Consider the following 18,415-nt stretch of genomic DNA (forward strand, 5'->3'; position numbering starts at 1 on the left):
ATGAACACAATAACCTAAGGGTACCTTCACACTAGCGGCAGGACGGATCCTACAGGCTTTTCACCCTGTCGGATCCGTCCTGCCACTATTTCGCCGGACTGCCGCTCTGTCCCCATTGACTATAATGGGGACGGGGGCAGAGCTCTGGCGCAGCACGGCAGTGCGCGCTGAGAGGCCGCCGGACTATAAAGTCGGACATGCAGTATTTTTAGTCCGGCGGCCTCTCGCCGTGCTGCGCTGGAGCTCCGCCCCCGTCCCTATTATAGTCAATGGGGACGGAACGGCAGTCCGGGGGGCATGGCGAAATAGCGGCAGGACAGATCCGACAGGGTGAACAGCCTGTTGGGTCCGTCCTGCCGCTAGTGCGAAAGTAGCCTAAGAAATAGTGTGACCCCTGCTTGATGTTCATTGACTGGTCTAGAGCCCCCTTTTGGGAAACCTGGCTCCCACTACGGTATTTTTCTGACCTATCTAATCAACATGGGGGCAGATACGTTACAGCAACACCGTCTCAGCGGGGAAACACAAAGGGTCGGACAACACAATTTACTGCAATAACTTTATTTAAAAAAATCCAACAGAAGAGAACTTGTTCATGGTTTAGAAAACGGACAAGCTGAAGAGGACCCGTCAACTCTCCGTGCTATTGTATGGGGACTGGAAGTATTTACAACTAGTTCTGGAGCATCTTTTCTTAGCGCTCGGCCTTGTGTCTTTCCTCTGTTATTCTTCCTGGAAAGCTATCACTATTCAGCGTGTCTGTTCACTCTTACCATGTCAGCACTGATGGAACAGTGTCAAACAGTTTATAATGTAGTCACACGTTTCTAGGAAGAATAACAGAGGAATAGCCCAATGCCGAGTTCTAAGATGACCTCGAGTTGTTAATTCATAGGAAATACATGTATTTCTAAGACAGACATGGCAGGAGAGGTGACGGATCCTTTTGTTAAAGTTATTTCTTTAGACAAGGACAGAGATCCGCAACCTTTGGCACTCCAGCTGCTGTGAAACTACAACTCCCAGCATGCACACTTGGCTCACCTGGTCTTATAACTCCCATAGAAGTGAATGGTGCATGCTGGGAGTTGTAGCTTCAGAACAGCTGGAGGTTGCTGATCCCTCGACAAGAACTGATAAGAGCTAATGTCATGTCGTCGGCAGTCTTCACCACACCTTCCACTGAATCCTTGAATGGTCATGTAAAAGGCGACGACACAATATAAACTGTGAACAATGAACGTAAAACTGCGCAGCGTGAAACAAAGAACTACTTTAGGTTACATGGAAACAGATCCACGTGGATCAGGTTGTATCGTCCGTTGTATGCTGGCAGGTCTGCATTATAGAAGGCTCAAAATCACAACATAACAGCAAACCTCAAGTGAAACTTTCACATGGAGACAGACCTCCATAAATTAGGAACTATCAGATGCCCTACTAGCACTAAGTACAGTAGTACCCCTTGAATGGCCCCCAAAATCCTGAAGTGTGCACTGCATGTAAAGTGTACAGAGAAGTGCTCTGCTTTGCTTCTGGTCCACCAGCTTACTGCTACCAGGACCTCCTCATTGAAAAAGCATTTCCTCTCTGACATTTGTGTGGACTTCTTGTATCCTACAGTCAAATAACATGAAGCTGGACCTGAACGTTCATAACTCTGGAGTACTGCACGCAGGATCTAATGGTGACTGGCCAAATCATCTGCGGGGCTTCGGGGTCTTCAACAGCACCTTTGAAAGACAAAAGCAGAGTGCAGACTAGTTACAGCTCAAGGGGAGATTTATCAAAGGGAAACTGGCTTAGTTGTCCATAGCAACCAATCAGATTTCACCTTTCATTTTTCACAGCTCCTTTGGAAAATAGAAGGCTCAATTTGATTGGTAGCTAGGGGCATAGTTTCCCTTTGCACCAGTTTTGATAAATTCTCGCTTCTATTAGGCTACTTTCACACTCGCGCTTGGTAAGGATCCGTCATGGATCTGAACAAACGCATCCGTTGAGATAATACAACCGCATGCATCCGTTCAGAACGGACCCGTTTGTATTATCTTTAACATAGCCAAAACGGATCCGTCTTGAACACCATAGAAAGTCAATGGAGGACGGATCCGTTTTCTATTGTGTCAGTGAAAACGGATCCATCCCCATTGACTTACATTGTGTGTCAGGACGGATCCGTTTGGCTCAGTTTTGTCAGACGGACACCAAAATGACAGTGACAGGTCTCACACAGGTTAGAGGCAAGGAAGGGGTGGATAGTGCGGTCCACACCCCTATTCCACCACAGGTGAGACCAGCTGGAGGTTCTCAGGCTGGCATAAAGCACCTCCCAGGCCTGGAGTCTCTGTCAGTGTGGTCTCAGCTGGGCAAGGCTGAGGGACCACAAGACTGGGAGATAGCCTGGTGCTGGGGGACAAAGCGATGCCTGGGAGGGTCATAGGGCCATAGTCAGGCGGACTACTGAGCCCCAATCCCCCACAAGAGACACTGTACTGGAGACATTGGGCGTACTGTGCTCTGTACAGACAGAAGTCTGTGGGACATTGGCTGAGAAAGCCGCATGGGTTCACGTGTGTGTGAACGGTGACTTAGGTGAGTCAGGAATATTGTTTAGTTTGAGCCTGGACGGGCGAGTGTTTATTGTTTTGTTTTTGCTGGTGTGCCACAATAAATGCACTGTTTGGACCTGAAACCTGGTGTCCTGAAGCCGTATCTGTGAGGATGATCCCCTGAAAGAAAGCTACCCCCTCACAGCCTCCAAAGCAGAATGGAGACTGAACTGATGCATTCTGAGCGGATCCTTATCCATTCAGAATGCATTAAGGGGAAAACTGATCCGTTTTGGACCGCTTGTGAGATCCCTGAACGGATCTCACAAACGGAAACCAAAACGCCAGTGTGAAAGTAGCCTTACTTGAATTCCTTGTATTTTGTAAATATAGTAGTTCAAGTAGTAGATATAATAGGAAATGTGTGATCATACAGTTATAGTACCTTATAAACCACCACCAGCCATTACACAAGGACCCACTAAGGCTAACTGTGCCCATTCATGGAGGAAAGTCAGCCAAACTTACAGATTTTGGAGGAATAGGCCAACAACATGTTTGGGGGTTTCCTGACGCTCCCCCAACTCCCTTCCTGCCTTTCTGTTGTGGGTACGAGGTTTGAATACCTGAAAATGGCATTCAAACATATAATGTGATGGATCCATTCACTTTGTTAAAGGGGTTGTCTCATGACAGACAATGGGGGCATATCGCTAAGATATATCGAGAATGGAGTCCCGAAAGTGTTGGAGGGCACGCTGCGCAGCTGCCCCCCATTCATTTTCTATGGGGCCGCTGAAAATAGCCGAGTGCTGGGTGCGGTGGTTGGTCATGCGCAGTGCACTCCCATTCACTTCTATGGGGAGCGCGCTTGGTGGTGACCGGACTGGAGTCATCCAGCCATCACCTTGTGGGGCTCCATTCCCGATATAGGTGCCCCCATTGTCTATGATGAGACAATCCCTTTAAGTCAAATGGAGTCCAAAGATGAACCCCTTGGACTCTGCCTCACTGAACTGACTGGATCAACTGTGGTACATGTTTATTTACTATTTCAAGGTATTCGAAGTTATTAGTGTTGAGCGAACTTGTGTTGACAAGTTCGGTGTACAAGGTTCGGGTTACCTAAGAATTCCGTTATGGATTCCACTACCACGGACCATAAGTTATGGTCCGTGGTAGTGGAGTCCATAATGGGATTCTTAGATAACCCGAACCTTGTACGCCGAACTTGACAACACAAGTTTGCTCAACACTAGTTATAACCCCAATGGAAAGCTTTGTGGAAGGCTTAATGTGGTGTGAACCCAGTCAGTGTGAGGGAAAATGAAAGACTGGGCCAAACCCTTTGTTCACGCAGGAGTTATAGAGCTCCTGGCAGATTCGGAGTCTGGTAGCAGCTTATTCCCCTCTCTCCACTGGAAATTCACTCAAGCTCGGCCAAATGTGCATGGGAAGTCAAAATGAATAGCTGTTGGCCAAGTGAATGTTTTGCTAACAGCTTTTGAGGGTGTATGGTATTTTTTTATGGAGGGTTAGGACCCAAGTAGGAAGATTCTTAAAGGGACTGCTCTGCTCTATCCACAGGAGCCAATGATCCTCCGTTTGAATGGAGCAGTGGTCTTGTATACAGGTGAAACTCGAAAAATTAGAATATCATGCAAAGTTCATTTATTTCAGTAATGCAACTAAAAAGGTGAAACTAATATATGAGATAGACTCATTACAGGCAAAGCGAGATATTTCAAGCCTTTATTTGTTAGAATTTGGATGATTATGGCTTACAGCTTATGAAAACCCCAAAGTCTCGATTTTGAGGTACCCTTTGCTCAGGGGGTTGTCACGAGGGTGTCAAGAGCCACGCCTGACTCCGTTATACCCGGGGTCAGGAAGTCGCAGCGGGTGGCTGCGCGCCCTATGTAGTAAGATTGTGCTGTTTCTTTATGGTAGCTTTCTGGGTTTGCCTTGCAACCCTTTTTGGCTCACTCAGGGATCCGTAGCTCCTTCTCCTCAGCTGTTTCTTGTCCAGCACTCCCAACCTCCTTATATTCCCCTCTCCCACTTCTCTGGTTGCCAGATATAGAGCTTCCTGCCTGGACTTCTATGCTGACCCTCTGGAGCTGTGTAACTGTGTTCTCTGGTTGTTGTTCCAGAACGTTACCCTCCGGATCCCTGTTGGGCCTTGGTGGTCTGCTGTTGTCGCCCACCTGGGATTATATGTTTGTCTGTATTGTCTGTCCTCTCCCTGGTGTTTTCCTCTTAGTGTCAGTGGTGCGGACTAGTGATCCCACCGCCCTGTTCACTACACAGGGCTCATCTTAGGGAAAGCCAGGGTTTAGGCACGAGATCGGCGTACGGGTGAGGAACCCGTCTAGGGACGTCAGGGCAGTCAGGTGCCAGCCGCAAGGTGAGTCAGGGGTCACCACCTTTCCCTCTCCCTTGGACAGGGCCTTCCCATTTCCCTCCCTTTGCGTAACGCCGGTCATTACAGGGGTATGGATTAATTAGCTGACTAGAGTGTGACACTTTGAGCCCAGAATATTGAACCTTTTCACAAAATTCTAATTTTAAGCTGCATTAATGCAATTCCTTTTAAGTTGCATTACTGAAATAAATGGACTTTTGCACGATATTCAAATTTTTTGAGTTTCACCTGTATGTGCTGCCAATCCATTCAGCTCTGTGGTACTGCCGATGCTACTGAGGACAAGCAATTGTCTCTCTGGCAGTCCCATAGAGTTAAGTTTCAGCGAGCATGTGTGACAGCCACTCCATTCAAATAGAGGTACACAGACCACCACCTGACGGTTAGATGCCCACCGATTAGACGCTTCTATCCATGAGATAGGGGTTAAGTGTTTGTAATGGAACAACACCTTTAATTCCATCTAAAATAAATACGCTCACATTTACCAATGTAATTGCACCTAGACATTGCTGATTCCCGGATCCGCACTTCCGTTCCGAAAAAAGAATAGAACATGTCAAATTGTTATCCGCAATTGCGGACAAGAAAAGGCATTTTTTATGATAGTACCGGCGATGTGCGGTCAGCAAAATGCGGATCGCACAGTGCCGGTGTTTTGCGGATCTGCAAAACACATACGGACGTGTGAATGGACCCTAAATTGTGCTAAAATTGGATTCGATCCGCATCAGGTCAGATGCGGAACCTTCAGTGGGGCTGCAAAAGATGCGGGCAGCACAGTGTGCTGTCCGTATTGGTATGTCTGTTCTGTGGCATCCACAAAAATATAGAACATGTCCTATTCTTGTCCGCATGCAGCCAGTATCCGTGTTTTGCGGATCCACAATTTGTGGACCGCAAAACAGGCAACGGTCATGTGCATGAGCCCTTAGTAAAACTACTCCAGTTCCTCAGTGCTCGGTTCTGCTCCTAGAACAATTCTTTAGCATATGAAAAATAAGACTAAACAGCCAGAATACAATTAACGGGGTTATCCCATGATTAATGTGAAAAATAAAATCCAGTTATCAAAGTACATGCTAGAACCAGCCGTGTACCTCACATGGATCCATAGAACTCCCAGGTCATTGCTCTGCTACATTTATTTTAAGCTGGCAGCTCACGGGCATGTCCTTTCTGCTGCCGCTATTTCCCTATCACATTTCAAGAGGCAGTTGAAGGATGGAGCTGAGCATGGGCGGCCACCTCAGCTAGGTGGACAGAGAAATAAGAAAAATAAACAGCAGGTGGCGCTGTACAGGTACATTTAATTGAATAACTCAGTGGCTATACAAAATGTTTTAATTACATGCAATTCCACTTATTCAGTTCCAGATGCTGGTTTGAAAACTGCAGAATATTTTTTGTGGGACAACCCCTTTAAAGGTATCTAGGGCACACAGAGGTGGAGCAGTTTGTCGCAGTTTGTTACTTAAAGTAGTGATATTTCAAATGTCATGCTGAAAAAAGAAATCCATGTTTCCACTGAACTATGGTACATTTAAAAAAAAGCTCAAAACACATCTGTTAAAGGGGTATTCCCATCCCATACAATGGGGGCATATCGCTAGGAGAACGGATCCCTGAAGGTTGTGGAGGGCGCACTGCTCATGTGCAGCTGCCCTCCGTTCATTGTCTCAGCCATTTCTGCTAGCTCCATAGAAATGAATGGGAGCGGTGGCAGCACAAGCACGGTGCGCTCTCATTAACTTCTATGGGAGAGTGCTTCGTGGTGGCCGAACCCTGGAAAACCCCGGGTCCTCCGACCACCACCTTCCCTGCAACGTTCTCCATGTAGGTGCGGGTCCCAGAGGTGGGACCCACACCTATCAGACATTGTCTGAGAAGGGAATACCCCTTTAATATTGGCGTGTAAGGGCACATAACACGCTACACTGACCATTCTAACAAACTGATCAGTATATTCATGGCAGAAAACAGACGGATCCCATTATAGTGAATGGGTATCCAGCAAGCCTGGGCCTTAGATGAATAAATCTGCCACCTTCTGTGTATTACATGTAGCCACCTATTACATCAATTTTGTATGTACCTTGCTCATCTTCCAAAGCCCCGGGCTAGCCTGTGAGTATTAGTGGACAATGCTCCATCACCTATTTTCCTTGTCACAGCTGGAATGAAGGCATATCGCTTCTTTGTCCTCATGGGCTGGGGGACGAGACAAGTGTTTTGTCGTTGTCTGTGTATCATTTAAAGCCACAGCAGCTTCTCCTGTAAGAGGAAATATTCTACGCTCCCAGTGTTGTGCCTGGAAGATATAAAATGACACCGCCATCAAAGTTTTAGGTAAGACTATGCATTTAGCCCTTCTTACGTTTTAGACACTGGTCTTAATAAAGCCCTGTGCTGGCGGTGGATCCGCGGAAGTTATGTCGAGGCGTTTACCGCTACATAACTTTGGCGGATCCACCGCCGCTTCCTAGCTGTCTTACATTTAGACCATTTTCTACGCCTAAAACCGGCATAGAAAATGGTAAATGAGACGGGCCTGCTGGCTCTTCCCTGCCACTTCTTTAGACCTGGCGTGAACGGGAAAAGGTAGCAAAAGGACCTTTGCACCACAATCTGCACCAGAAATAGGCCTAATCTAGGCGTATTTCTGTTTAATAAATAACCCCCCAAGTGTGTATTTCCATTCTTCAGTGGCAGGGGACTAACAATGGTGTGCTTATGTCCTGCAGTTGGGGATTAAAAGGGTTTTCTGGGCCATAGATATTGATGGTCTACCCTCAGGATTGGTAATCGGTTCTAGACTGGTGGTCTGACACCATCAGCTGTTTTGGGAAGCCACAAGCTTTGGAAACTATATCGTGGATGGGGCTGATGCAGAAGGCTCCATCCCCTGTGTAGTGGCCGCGCTGGGGTACTGCAGCTCAGCTTATTCAAGTGAATGGGAGCTGAGCTGCTGTATGCCACAAAATGGTTTTGTCCACTGTATAGTTTATAGCCACTGCCTGAAACAGCTGATTGGTGGGGGTACCATCTGATAATGACCTATACCTGAGGATAGGTCATCAAGGAGGAGGACAAGTCTTAATATGAAGGAGTTTTCTACATAGGACAAGACAGCAGAGTTAGAGCCCATGCATTCCGCAAAGCTGTGCACACGGGTCTATTGTTGGCATATGGTACCACCTTAAGACACTGTATTCACCTATAGAAGTGAATACCTATGTAACAAATCACGAGGTGTGCGTCTGTATAAAAACGGAAGCACACAAAGCCCCTAATATGCCCACCTCTCAGTAATAAACTATGTAATACACTCGCCTTACTAATCCCATTCCCACACTGCCTCTTCCTCGGTTTAGAAATGAATGTGATGGAATTGGTAAGAGGAGATCTTTATTAACATGTAGTATTTGATAGATGAATAATTCTTAAGCCTGACCAAATCTACAAGATTTCGGCAGGATTGGTCTTTAATGTTATGAAACTACACAAAAAATCTTTTAAAAACACAGAACAACTGGCAATAATCAAGAATGGTGAACGAACAGACCCCGATACCTCCATACTATAGAGCAGGGATCAGCAGCTTCTGGCATGCCAGCTGTTTAGAAACTACAACTCCCAGAATCCTCTCCATTTCTATGGGAGTTACAAGAACAGCCAAGTAAGTGTGCATGCTGGGAGCTGGAGTGCCGAAGATTGCTGCAGTGATGGTGAACCTTTTAGAGACCGAGTGCCAAAAACTGCAACCCAAAACCCACGTATTTATCGCAAAGTGCCAACATGGCAATTTAACCTGAATGCCAAAATTGTATATGTTCATGGACTTTATCATTTAGCTATAATAGCTTGGCTGCATTCAATGCGTTGCTTGTGCCGCTCACAGTGCGCCCTGCGCTGATGAATGGCAGGAAAACTCGAAGGCATATTGGTACACCATAGACTTTTTCCAGGGTGCGGGTGCCCACATAGAGGGCTCTGAGTGCCGCCTCTGGCACCCGTGCCATAGGTTCGCCACCACTGCTATAGAGTGTCCAAGATAATACCAGTGCAGTAGTAAAAAATGAATAAACTCACCATAGAACACATGTATACAAATAGGATGGAGATGTCTAGATTAAGCAAGATGTCTACTGGCCCTAAGATGGCTAGGATTTGGAAAATACAATATCTCCTTATGGACAACGCCTTAAACGGCGTGAGGAGACTTAAAGGCCATATGGGCTCCTCTGGAATTCTGGGAAGAAAGGGGTGCAAATGAGCTCTTAACAAGCTCTGCCTCTAATGCCATCAGATGTAAGGCAGCTATCCTATAAGTCAATGTTTGACCTTTTTGAAAGGCCTTGAGACATGACTTGGATAATAAATAAGCCAGCACCTCATCTGCAGACAGCTATTTCGGGGTGATTGCCCCTCATCAGTGCAGAGAGTACTGGCTTGCATACCCTCTTCCCGAATTCCAGAGGAGCACGTATGACCTATAAGTCTCCTCACAATGTTTAAGGCACTCTCCATAAGAGCTAGTACCCCCCAAATCCTGACTTAGTCTCACCCAGTTAAGCCAGTACTCTCTGCACTGAACTGATGAGGGACAATCTCCCCGAAACAGGTGTCTGCAGATGAGGTACTGGCTTATTTATTATCCAAGTCATGTCTCAAGATCTTTTAAAAAGTTGGACATTGACTTATAGGATAACTTCCTTACATCAAGTGGCAGAACTCATTTGCATCCCTTCTTCCGAAGATAAACTATACAGATCTCCTGCCCTGAAAAGAGTGCCCCTGTCTGGGTTTGCCCCTCAGTCTAGTTACCGGACTCACAGTCCTCATTTACCTGTATTACAATGCATTTGGTGCCCAGATCAAACTTAGAATATTGGGGGAAATTAGTCAATGTGTGTGCAAAACAATTGTGATCCATTTTACAACACTCTCGCAGGGCTTTGGGGGAGGAGGGTAAAATAATCAGATTTACATCAGTTTCCAGAGCAAATTATAGTAAATTACAACTGACATAGGTTTGTTTTTTTTGTACATTGACTACCAGGAAGATGCCACCAAATTTATTAAAAGGTCTGCACCTAATAATAAACTTAGCTCGACAGTGAATTCCCCCCAATGTGTTAGACTTTCAGTAACAGACACCTCTGAACAGAGCCCTTCCGTTACGGAAATCAGTGACTGTCTGAGATCGCAATCCAGCAGTATGATCTTCTCTCAGCAGACCATTCTGATTGGATGTCCACTTTATCAATGGGTTAAAAACATAGCAGGAGATTTATAAAAGCTGGTGTAACGTAGAACTGGCTTAGTTGCCCATAGTAACCAATCAGATTCCATCTTTCATTTTCCAAGGGAGCTCTGAAAAATGAAAGGTGGAATTTGACTGGTTGCTATGGGCAACTAAGGCTACTTTCACACTCACGTTTTGAGCGGATCCATCATGGACGGATCCGTTCAGATAATACAACCGTCTGCATCCGTTCAGAACGGATCCGTTTGTATTATCTGTACGTCTTGAACACCATTGAAAGTCAATGGAGGGCGGATCAGTTTTCTATTGTGCCAGATTGTGTCAGTGAAAACGTTTGGCTCAGTTTCATCAGACGGACAGCAAAACGCTGCAAGCAGCGTTTTGGTGTCCTTCTCCAAAGCAGAATGGAGACTGAACTGATGCATTCTGAGCAGATACTTATCCATTCAGAATGCATTAGAATGCAAACTGATCCGTTTTGGACCGCTTGTGAGAGCCCTGAACGGATCTCACAAACGGAAAGCCAAAACGCCAGTGTGAAAGTAGACTAAGCCAGTTTTCCTTTATACCAGTAATGATAACTCACCCCCATGCTTTTGAAAAATAGAAGACTTTGTAGAATTGTGTTTTAAGGTGGTGTGGTGATGTGAACACTAAAGTGAATAAGGATCCTGGGAGAGGGGTATATCTCACTCAGGTTCCTCAACTGGGTGAGATAAGCAAAGTTCCAGAGTGGTGCTGGCTTCAGCAAGGCATAGTTGCTGAAGCTATTTTGTTTAGTATTTAAGGGCTGGATTTTACTTGGATTGGGAGCTAGGTTGGTAGAGGGAGCTGCCGATCCACCCCTCCCATTCCAGGGCAGGTTTTCCCTAGCGTGAGGGATCCCAAGGTGTAATCACCTGGGATCATTACTGGGGAGTAAAAGCCCATCCCAGACTGTCAGTCGGCCAGGTGAGGCTCTGGGTGTGTGGTTCCAGCCGGGCTAGGCTGAGAAACCACGAGGCTGGGACATAGCCTGGACTGACCTTGTTACAGCCTGGGGGGCTGGTATACGCTTGGCTGAGGAAACTGGACCTGACACTGTGTCTGAACATCACTCTATAGGTGAGTCAGGGATTCTATCATATGTTTAGTTAGAGCCCAGCCGGGCAGGTGTTTGTTTTGCTAAGGTGCTAAATAAAAGCGATGTTTGGACCTTAAACTTGGTGTCTGGCGAAGATACTTGTGTGAATGACCCCCGGAGAAGAGCTAATCCCACACAGTGGCCACACACATTAGACAAACTTGGCAATCTTGCTAGGACTGTACAATCTTGTAGTGCAGGAGTCCGCAATCTTCGGCACTCCAGCTGCCGAGAAACTACAACTCCCAGCATGCACACTTGCTTTGCTGTTCTTGTAACTCCCATAGAAGTGACATGAGGATTCTGGGAGTTGTAGTTTCAGAACAGCTGGAGTGCTGGAGGATGCTGATTCCTGCTTTAGAATATGAAAAATAAGACATGTTTTCTCTTTATCCTCATGGGAGATAAGCTGCCACCAAATAAGTCTGGCAGTGGCTTATTCCCCTCTCCCTGTTTGGCCGACAGCTATCTAAGGTGTATGGCCACCTTTGCAGCTCATATCTATATGTCTAACCCATCAAGTCAATTCTATTTCAATCTTTACCTTCCCTTGCTGAAAATCAGCTGAAGACCGTAGGGCTTGCAAAGCACAACCACCAGGCGGCGGTGTGTCCCAAGAATCGGGTGATGTGGAATTTGGACTCCAGTTGTCTTCCGTGCATTGCCCTGAGCTATGACTTGAAGACCTAAAGAGCAAACATTCATATTATAAATGTTATTATAAAGCAAGGAGGACATTGCAGACACTGGGAAAACGTCTAGAAAATACTAAGCAAAATACCAGCAGTCATAATGATCTGCCTAGTGTCAGTTTAAAGACTCCCAAGTAGATTCCTTAAACTCTCCACTTAGAGATTGGGCAGAGCATTCATGAAAAGCTCGGCCTGATCATAGAATTGTGCAGTTACACAGTCCTCTCTATTCCCTCCCTGAACGGTATATAGAAAACAGGAAGCTCAACCATCAGTGTTCAGCTTTCTGCTACAGTTGAATCTGTGTCGAAGGGCTGCACGGGGAGCAGTCTGTGTATGTGTTGGCGAAGGGGGTAGGGGCATGGGCAGCAGTCGGTGTGAGGTATCAACAGGTCAGAATAGGGGTATGAAAGAATGACAGACCACTTTGTCTAACTACCTAGATGCCAGGTTACATTGGAAGCCCGGCTTTCAGTCACAATCATGCTCTGGTGATGATATCATGGGCATGTATGGCATGGAGCCTTAAAGGGCATCTTTCAGCAGATTTGTACCTATGACACTGGCTGACCTGTTACATGTGCAAGTGGCAGCTGAAGGCATCTGTGTTAGTCCCATGTTCATATGTGCCCGCATTGCAGAGAAACATGTTTTACTATATGCAAATGAGCCTTTAGGAGCAACTGGGGCGTTACCGTTACACCTAGAGGCTCTGCGCTCTCTGCAACTGCTGCGCCCTCTCCACATTGATTGACAGGGCCAGGTAGTGACTACCTCCTCATACCTGACCCTGGCAATTAAAGTGAAGAGGGCGCAGCAGTTGCAGAGAGAGAGCAGAGCCTCTAGGTGTAATGGCAACGCCCCAGCTGCCAAGTACACATGTAACGGGTTAGCCAATTTTATAGGTACAAATCTGCTGACAGATTCCCTTTAACTTCTAAGGACATCTGTAACCAGACTTATGCTGCCATATCGAGGGCACAACCCCTACAGAGAGACTGTACCCAACACCACTAAATAAAAGACACAAAGTCTTTAGTATACAGTGTACTTGTTAATATTATTATTGATTTGCAGCGCCGTTAATTCCATAGGGCTGTACATCTAAAAGGTGATAACTTACATAATGTAAAAAAAAACACAAATACAATAAGCATGAAACAATTAATAGCCTCGGTTACTGGCCATAGACAGTAAAGGGAAATTTCCCATTGGGTCATTGGCCATTCTCATGGCTAGGGATGAGCAAATTGACTCCGGATGAAACCTCTGAAGTCGATTCGCATAAAACTTAATTCCAATACTCTACGGAGCAGGAGCTCCGTACAGTATTGGAATGTATTGGCTCCGATGAGCCGAAGTTATTGCCTCGCGAAGTCTCGCGAGACTTCGGGTAGTAACTTCTTAAATTAATTTGTACTGTAAAAAAACATTTCCCGAAATTGGGTTCGGTTCCAAGGTACCAAGGTACAAATTAATTTATGAAGTTATTACTTCAGCTCATCGGAGGACATTTCTTATTTTTTGACAGCCTTACCTTTGCTTCAATTTTCGCTTCAATTTACCTGCTCCGTTTTGGCCATTTGCTCTGTTCCCAAAATGACCAGCGAGCCCTTTCTGCCCGCTCATATTTTTGATGTCGGATTAAAAAAGCCTCATCTGACAGATCTTCAATCTGATGATAAAATAGTAATTAATGTGATAAAAAATATGAGCAATTTGGACACTTCTTAACCAAAGTCACCTATTGCCCTTAAAGAGGTTGCCCGAGTTGGGTAAAAAAAGAATGTGCTAAAACAATAAAAGAAGCATTATTTACCCAGTTACTCTCCCCCCCCTTCCCCCCGGCTCCAGCAGCACCACTCTGGTCCTCCCCACCAGTCTGTTTACTTGGCCGCAGTGCTGACTTGCCTGTATAGGTGGCCTCTGCACCCAGTCACTGGCTTCAGTGGTACACAGCACAAGACAGCTGATGCCAGTGATTGGCTGTGGTGGTCATGTGGCTATACATACATGTCACTGCTGTGGCCAAGTAAACTGAGGCCTATGGAGAACCAGAGAGTTGTCACCGGAATGGCAGGGGAATAAATGGGTTAGTAATGCTGTGTTTAGTGTTTCATCACATTTCCCTTCTTGGGTAATTTTTTGCCCAATGCAGACAACCACTTTGAGCTTCATTCACACTTGCCATTTGATGCAGTTTTGGCATGCATCATTCTAATGAATCATTAAAGGGTTTGTCCAAGTTATTTTTTTGTTCTTTGCATGTTTCTAACTAATCAAATGTAAGGGATTTTCAATTCACTTAATCTATATTGGCCCGTTCTCCTAGTTAGCGGAGGTCACATGACCTGTGATGTCAGCTTCTTCCCCTGCTCTGATGACATTCCGTGCACAAGCCTGAGGGAGCAGGAGGTGCATGTCTGAAGGTTGTGTTGGAGTGCTAAGCAGAGCATTGCACAAGAACAGGTAGGGGGGTCCTGTGTGTATCAGCAATGTAATTGTACTGGACAGCTGGGACTTGTAGTCCCACACATACAACACAAGTATCCCAGCAGTCAGAATGCAGGCAGGGCAGCAATTTTATTCACTCCCTTTGCAGAGCAGGGGGAGGGAAAAGGCAGTCTTTGTTGACACCCACAAATATATATGAGGAAAACCTCAGAGATTGTTGTTACACTCCCCCACAGCTCTGCAACTGCATGCAAACAAAGGGGCCAGGACAGAATTAGGTAAATGAGTAAATCTATACATCTTTTGTGCCTAAAACTTGCTTAAAGGGAACCTGTCACCAGGATTTTGTGTATAAAGCTGAGGACATGGGTTGCTAGATCGCGGCTAACACATCCGCAATACCGAGTCCCCATAGCTCTGTGTGCTTTTATTGTGTAAAAAAAATGATTTAATAGATATGAAAATTAACCTGAGATGAGTCCTGTCCCTGACTCATCTCACGGACAGGACTCATCTCAGTTTCATTTGCATATGTATCAAATCGTTTTTTTTACACAATAAAAGCACACAGAGCTATGGGGACTGGGTATTGCGGATGTGCTAGCGGCCATCTAGCAACCCATGTCCTCAGCTCTATACACAAAATCCCGGTGACAGGTTCCCTTTAACTTATGTATATATTGCGTACCATCAGATTTACAGTGCTTTATTTTATTATAAAAGTCTGACAACCCCTTTAAGGCTCTAGATTCTAGCTTTCAGACAGCTGATTAATTTTCTGCTACAAAAAACTACATTCAACAGCTGCATTAAAACGTAAAGTATGACCCTGGCTTTTATTTGCTTCGTAAAGCCACAAATTAAATCCACTAATGAATAAATGTTTTTTTTAAAGTGATAAATATAAATGTGAAAAATATGCGCAGTCACAGATTACAGACTCCTAAGATCTCCAAGCTTCACTCTATGGTGCCTCTAATTTGCTCTCGTGTTGGCCGCTATAGAAAATTCAAGACACAGTATGAGCCCACATTGTGCCACACTATGGATACCTACAACACAGACATGTAATCGGCCCTTATGCATGAGGTCTAAGGTTGTGCTGCAGACTATGGAGATTGCACTGAAGATTTTTAGCTTTGGTTTACTACTTTGCAGTGCAGTAAATGGAACCGCTGGAATATCAAACATTTAGATTTATTGGATGGCAGAGACCTTTGAAAGCAGAATCACACATGGGCAATTTTCTCGCAAAATAGATCACAACTGATGCTGCAGGCTACATTCACACACAGCATTTTAACATCTTTTTTCGCTGTATTTTAAATGGTGGTTTTTCACAGTTTTTTTAAGCTTCAAGATATCTCAAAATCTATAGCAAAATACTGAAAAGTCTAGATTTATTGGGGCACATTTATTAAGACCGGCGTTTAAGACACCGGTCTTAAGAAACCCCTAAACTGGCGGTGGATCGCCGAAGTTATGTAGAGGCCCCGGCCTCTTCATGACTTCGGTGGATCCTCCGCCAGTTCTAAATGTAAGATAGCTTCTGAGCTGTCTGAAAATGGCGGCACTGATTGGATAGAGTGAGTCTGTGCAGGGACACCCCCCCCCCCAACTGGTTACCACCCCTCTGTACCCTTACTGCAGGCTGCTAGCAATTCATTCATGACTTCTAGTAGAAATAATAAAGGAATGGCACAACATACAGACGTAAGAATAGATGCTCCAGAATTGTTATTACATGGGGAATGCATGAAGCTATTAAAACAGGCATGTCAGGAGCGGTGACAGGTCCTCTTTAATATGGATGGTATTGGAAGAGGTAACTAGTGTGAACAGGGACCAATTAGAAAAAAGACTATTACAAAGAGAGGTCTTTTGGATTTTCTCTTTGGACACCATCAGTCCAAAAGGGTTAAATGAGAACTGCAATTTCAATGTATTCCTTTGTATTTGTTTAAAGCCCACATTTAAATATTAAAAAAATATATATTAATATGAAAATCAATATATTGTTATTGATGTATATTAACTAGAGATGATCAAATTTTTCAAAATTTAAATTCTGCCGGTTTGCCGAATATTTTAAAAAAATTTGGTTTGATCCGAATTTATTCGTGGCAAATCGCGTTAAAAAACAGCTATTTCCTGTCTGCAGAGAGCCTTTATAGTGGTGTAGAACACTGTGCCTTGCAGTTACACGCATAGGGAGTCTGCTGTGGTAGTGAAATAATACTGTGAGTCAGTATGACATGCAGATGACAGGCGTCGCTCTTAGAATCACTGCACACTTCACTTATTAGGGCAGTCACGGGGCCAAAACTAACCAAATAACTCAAGTGTGAACTCAGCCTTACAGGTCGATGCTAGTGCCAAGAATTAGCGCACTCCTTTTACACCGTCATCAGCTGATTCCACACAGATGTCTACAGAACCTGTTCTATTAAACGCTTATACAAGTAGAGCCCCCCCCGACAGAGTGGCCACTACACACTGAACGGAGCAGTAGTGTTCTGGCTCTACCTCTACATACTGTAAACTTCCTGGAACAGCGGCTTCCGCTAACAGATGGTTGTTGGGGGCGCAGGACCCCTACTGATGACCTATCCTGGACATAGATCGCCAATATATTAGTCCTGGAAATCCCTATATAAGGGAATGACTGGGCTGAGGGTTGAGGAAATGTGCTATTAAAAAAAATAACTTGAGACACAGAGATAAAACTAACCTCTTCACACGGAGGACATGTCAATGGTTCAAGTGCAACTTCTTTCCAACTGAAAATTAATCAGAATAATTAGAAGTAGTAAAATTATAAGAACAAACTTGCCTCTATTCTTAGTTCTACAGAACTGAAGAATATCCATAATGTATCTCTAGTAATTTGTGAAAGATTTCAGCGGTCAGGAGACCTGATGAAGGACAGAAGGATCTATCCCATAGGCTGCCATTTAAAGGGCTTGTTCCACATTGGACATTTATTACCTATCCACTAGACCAGGGATACCCAACCTGGGGCCCTCCAGCTGTTGCAAAACTACAACTCCCAGCATGCGCAGACAGCCTACAGCTATCAGCCTATAGCAGGGCATGGTGGGCGTTGTAGTTTTACAACAGCTTGAGGGCCGCCGGTTGAGCATCACTGCACTAGACAATAAATGTCTGAACACTAGGTTTCCAAACTGATCACTAAAACGAGGATCCAAGTCCCCCAGTCCTCCTCACTGCATGACCACAGTAAGGGGGAAGAAGGGGGAGTATGAAAGGAGTGGTGGACCATGCACGCTGTCGCTTCATCCTAAGTCTATGGGACTGACAGAGATAGCCAGACGTGGGCCAATTTGAGTGCAGTGAAACTATGAGTGCTGCTTATGTAGCTCCAGCATCATTTAGACTGCTCTAATGTGGTCGCATTTTACATTCCACACTATGGTCACAATGCTGCTGTCTGAATAGGGCCTTAAAGGGGAAGGCCTGTTCCTAAAATGGGTCTTTCGGCTAACCTGTGGAGAGAATACACTTTCAGCAGTGCTTACCTTTCCATCGTTCTGCCAATCCCAACTGACAATAGGAAGAAAGATGAGACATCAGAGGAAGAGACCACAGTTCTGTGATACCAGCCGGAAATCGCAGAATGGGCGGAGCGATGGAAGGGTAAGTACTGCTGAAAGCGTATTCTCTCCACAGGTTACCTGAAAGAGCCACTTCAAATACAGGCCTAGAGAACCCCTTTAAGCTGGCACTTTTAAGGATCCTGTTCTTGTAAGAGCCCAGAGGCCAACGTCCAGTTATGATATAGGCGGGAGTTGACTTAAAGGGAATGTGTCACCTAGATTTTTCAGCCAGTTACACAAGATAGTGATACCCTTTTTCTAATCAATTTTTATTTTCTGATTT

The 18,415-nt window shown here is 45.1% G+C and overlaps 1 protein-coding gene across 1 annotated transcript in view; it reads right to left on the minus strand.

The window, feature by feature from the left end:
- Positions 1-507: 507 nt before the first annotated feature.
- The window catches only part of LOC121009059 (KAT8 regulatory NSL complex subunit 1-like protein), a 36,476-nt gene continuing 18,568 nt past the window's right edge, over positions 508-18,415 (minus strand). The window contains exons 9-13 of the mRNA XM_040441991.1: positions 17,247-17,295; positions 13,627-13,736; positions 11,914-12,055; positions 7,073-7,288; positions 508-1,733 (exon numbers count right to left, since the gene is read on the minus strand). Of these exons, the coding sequence (XP_040297925.1) occupies positions 7,130-7,288; positions 11,914-12,055; positions 13,627-13,736; positions 17,247-17,295 (460 nt within the window). The 3' untranslated portion in view covers positions 508-1,733; positions 7,073-7,129. The remainder of the gene's footprint in view (positions 1,734-7,072; positions 7,289-11,913; positions 12,056-13,626; positions 13,737-17,246; positions 17,296-18,415) is intronic.

This window comes from Bufo bufo, chromosome 7 (genome assembly GCF_905171765.1).
Source record: "Bufo bufo chromosome 7, aBufBuf1.1, whole genome shotgun sequence".
In the NCBI taxonomy this organism is placed as follows: Eukaryota; Metazoa; Chordata; class Amphibia; order Anura; family Bufonidae; genus Bufo; species Bufo bufo.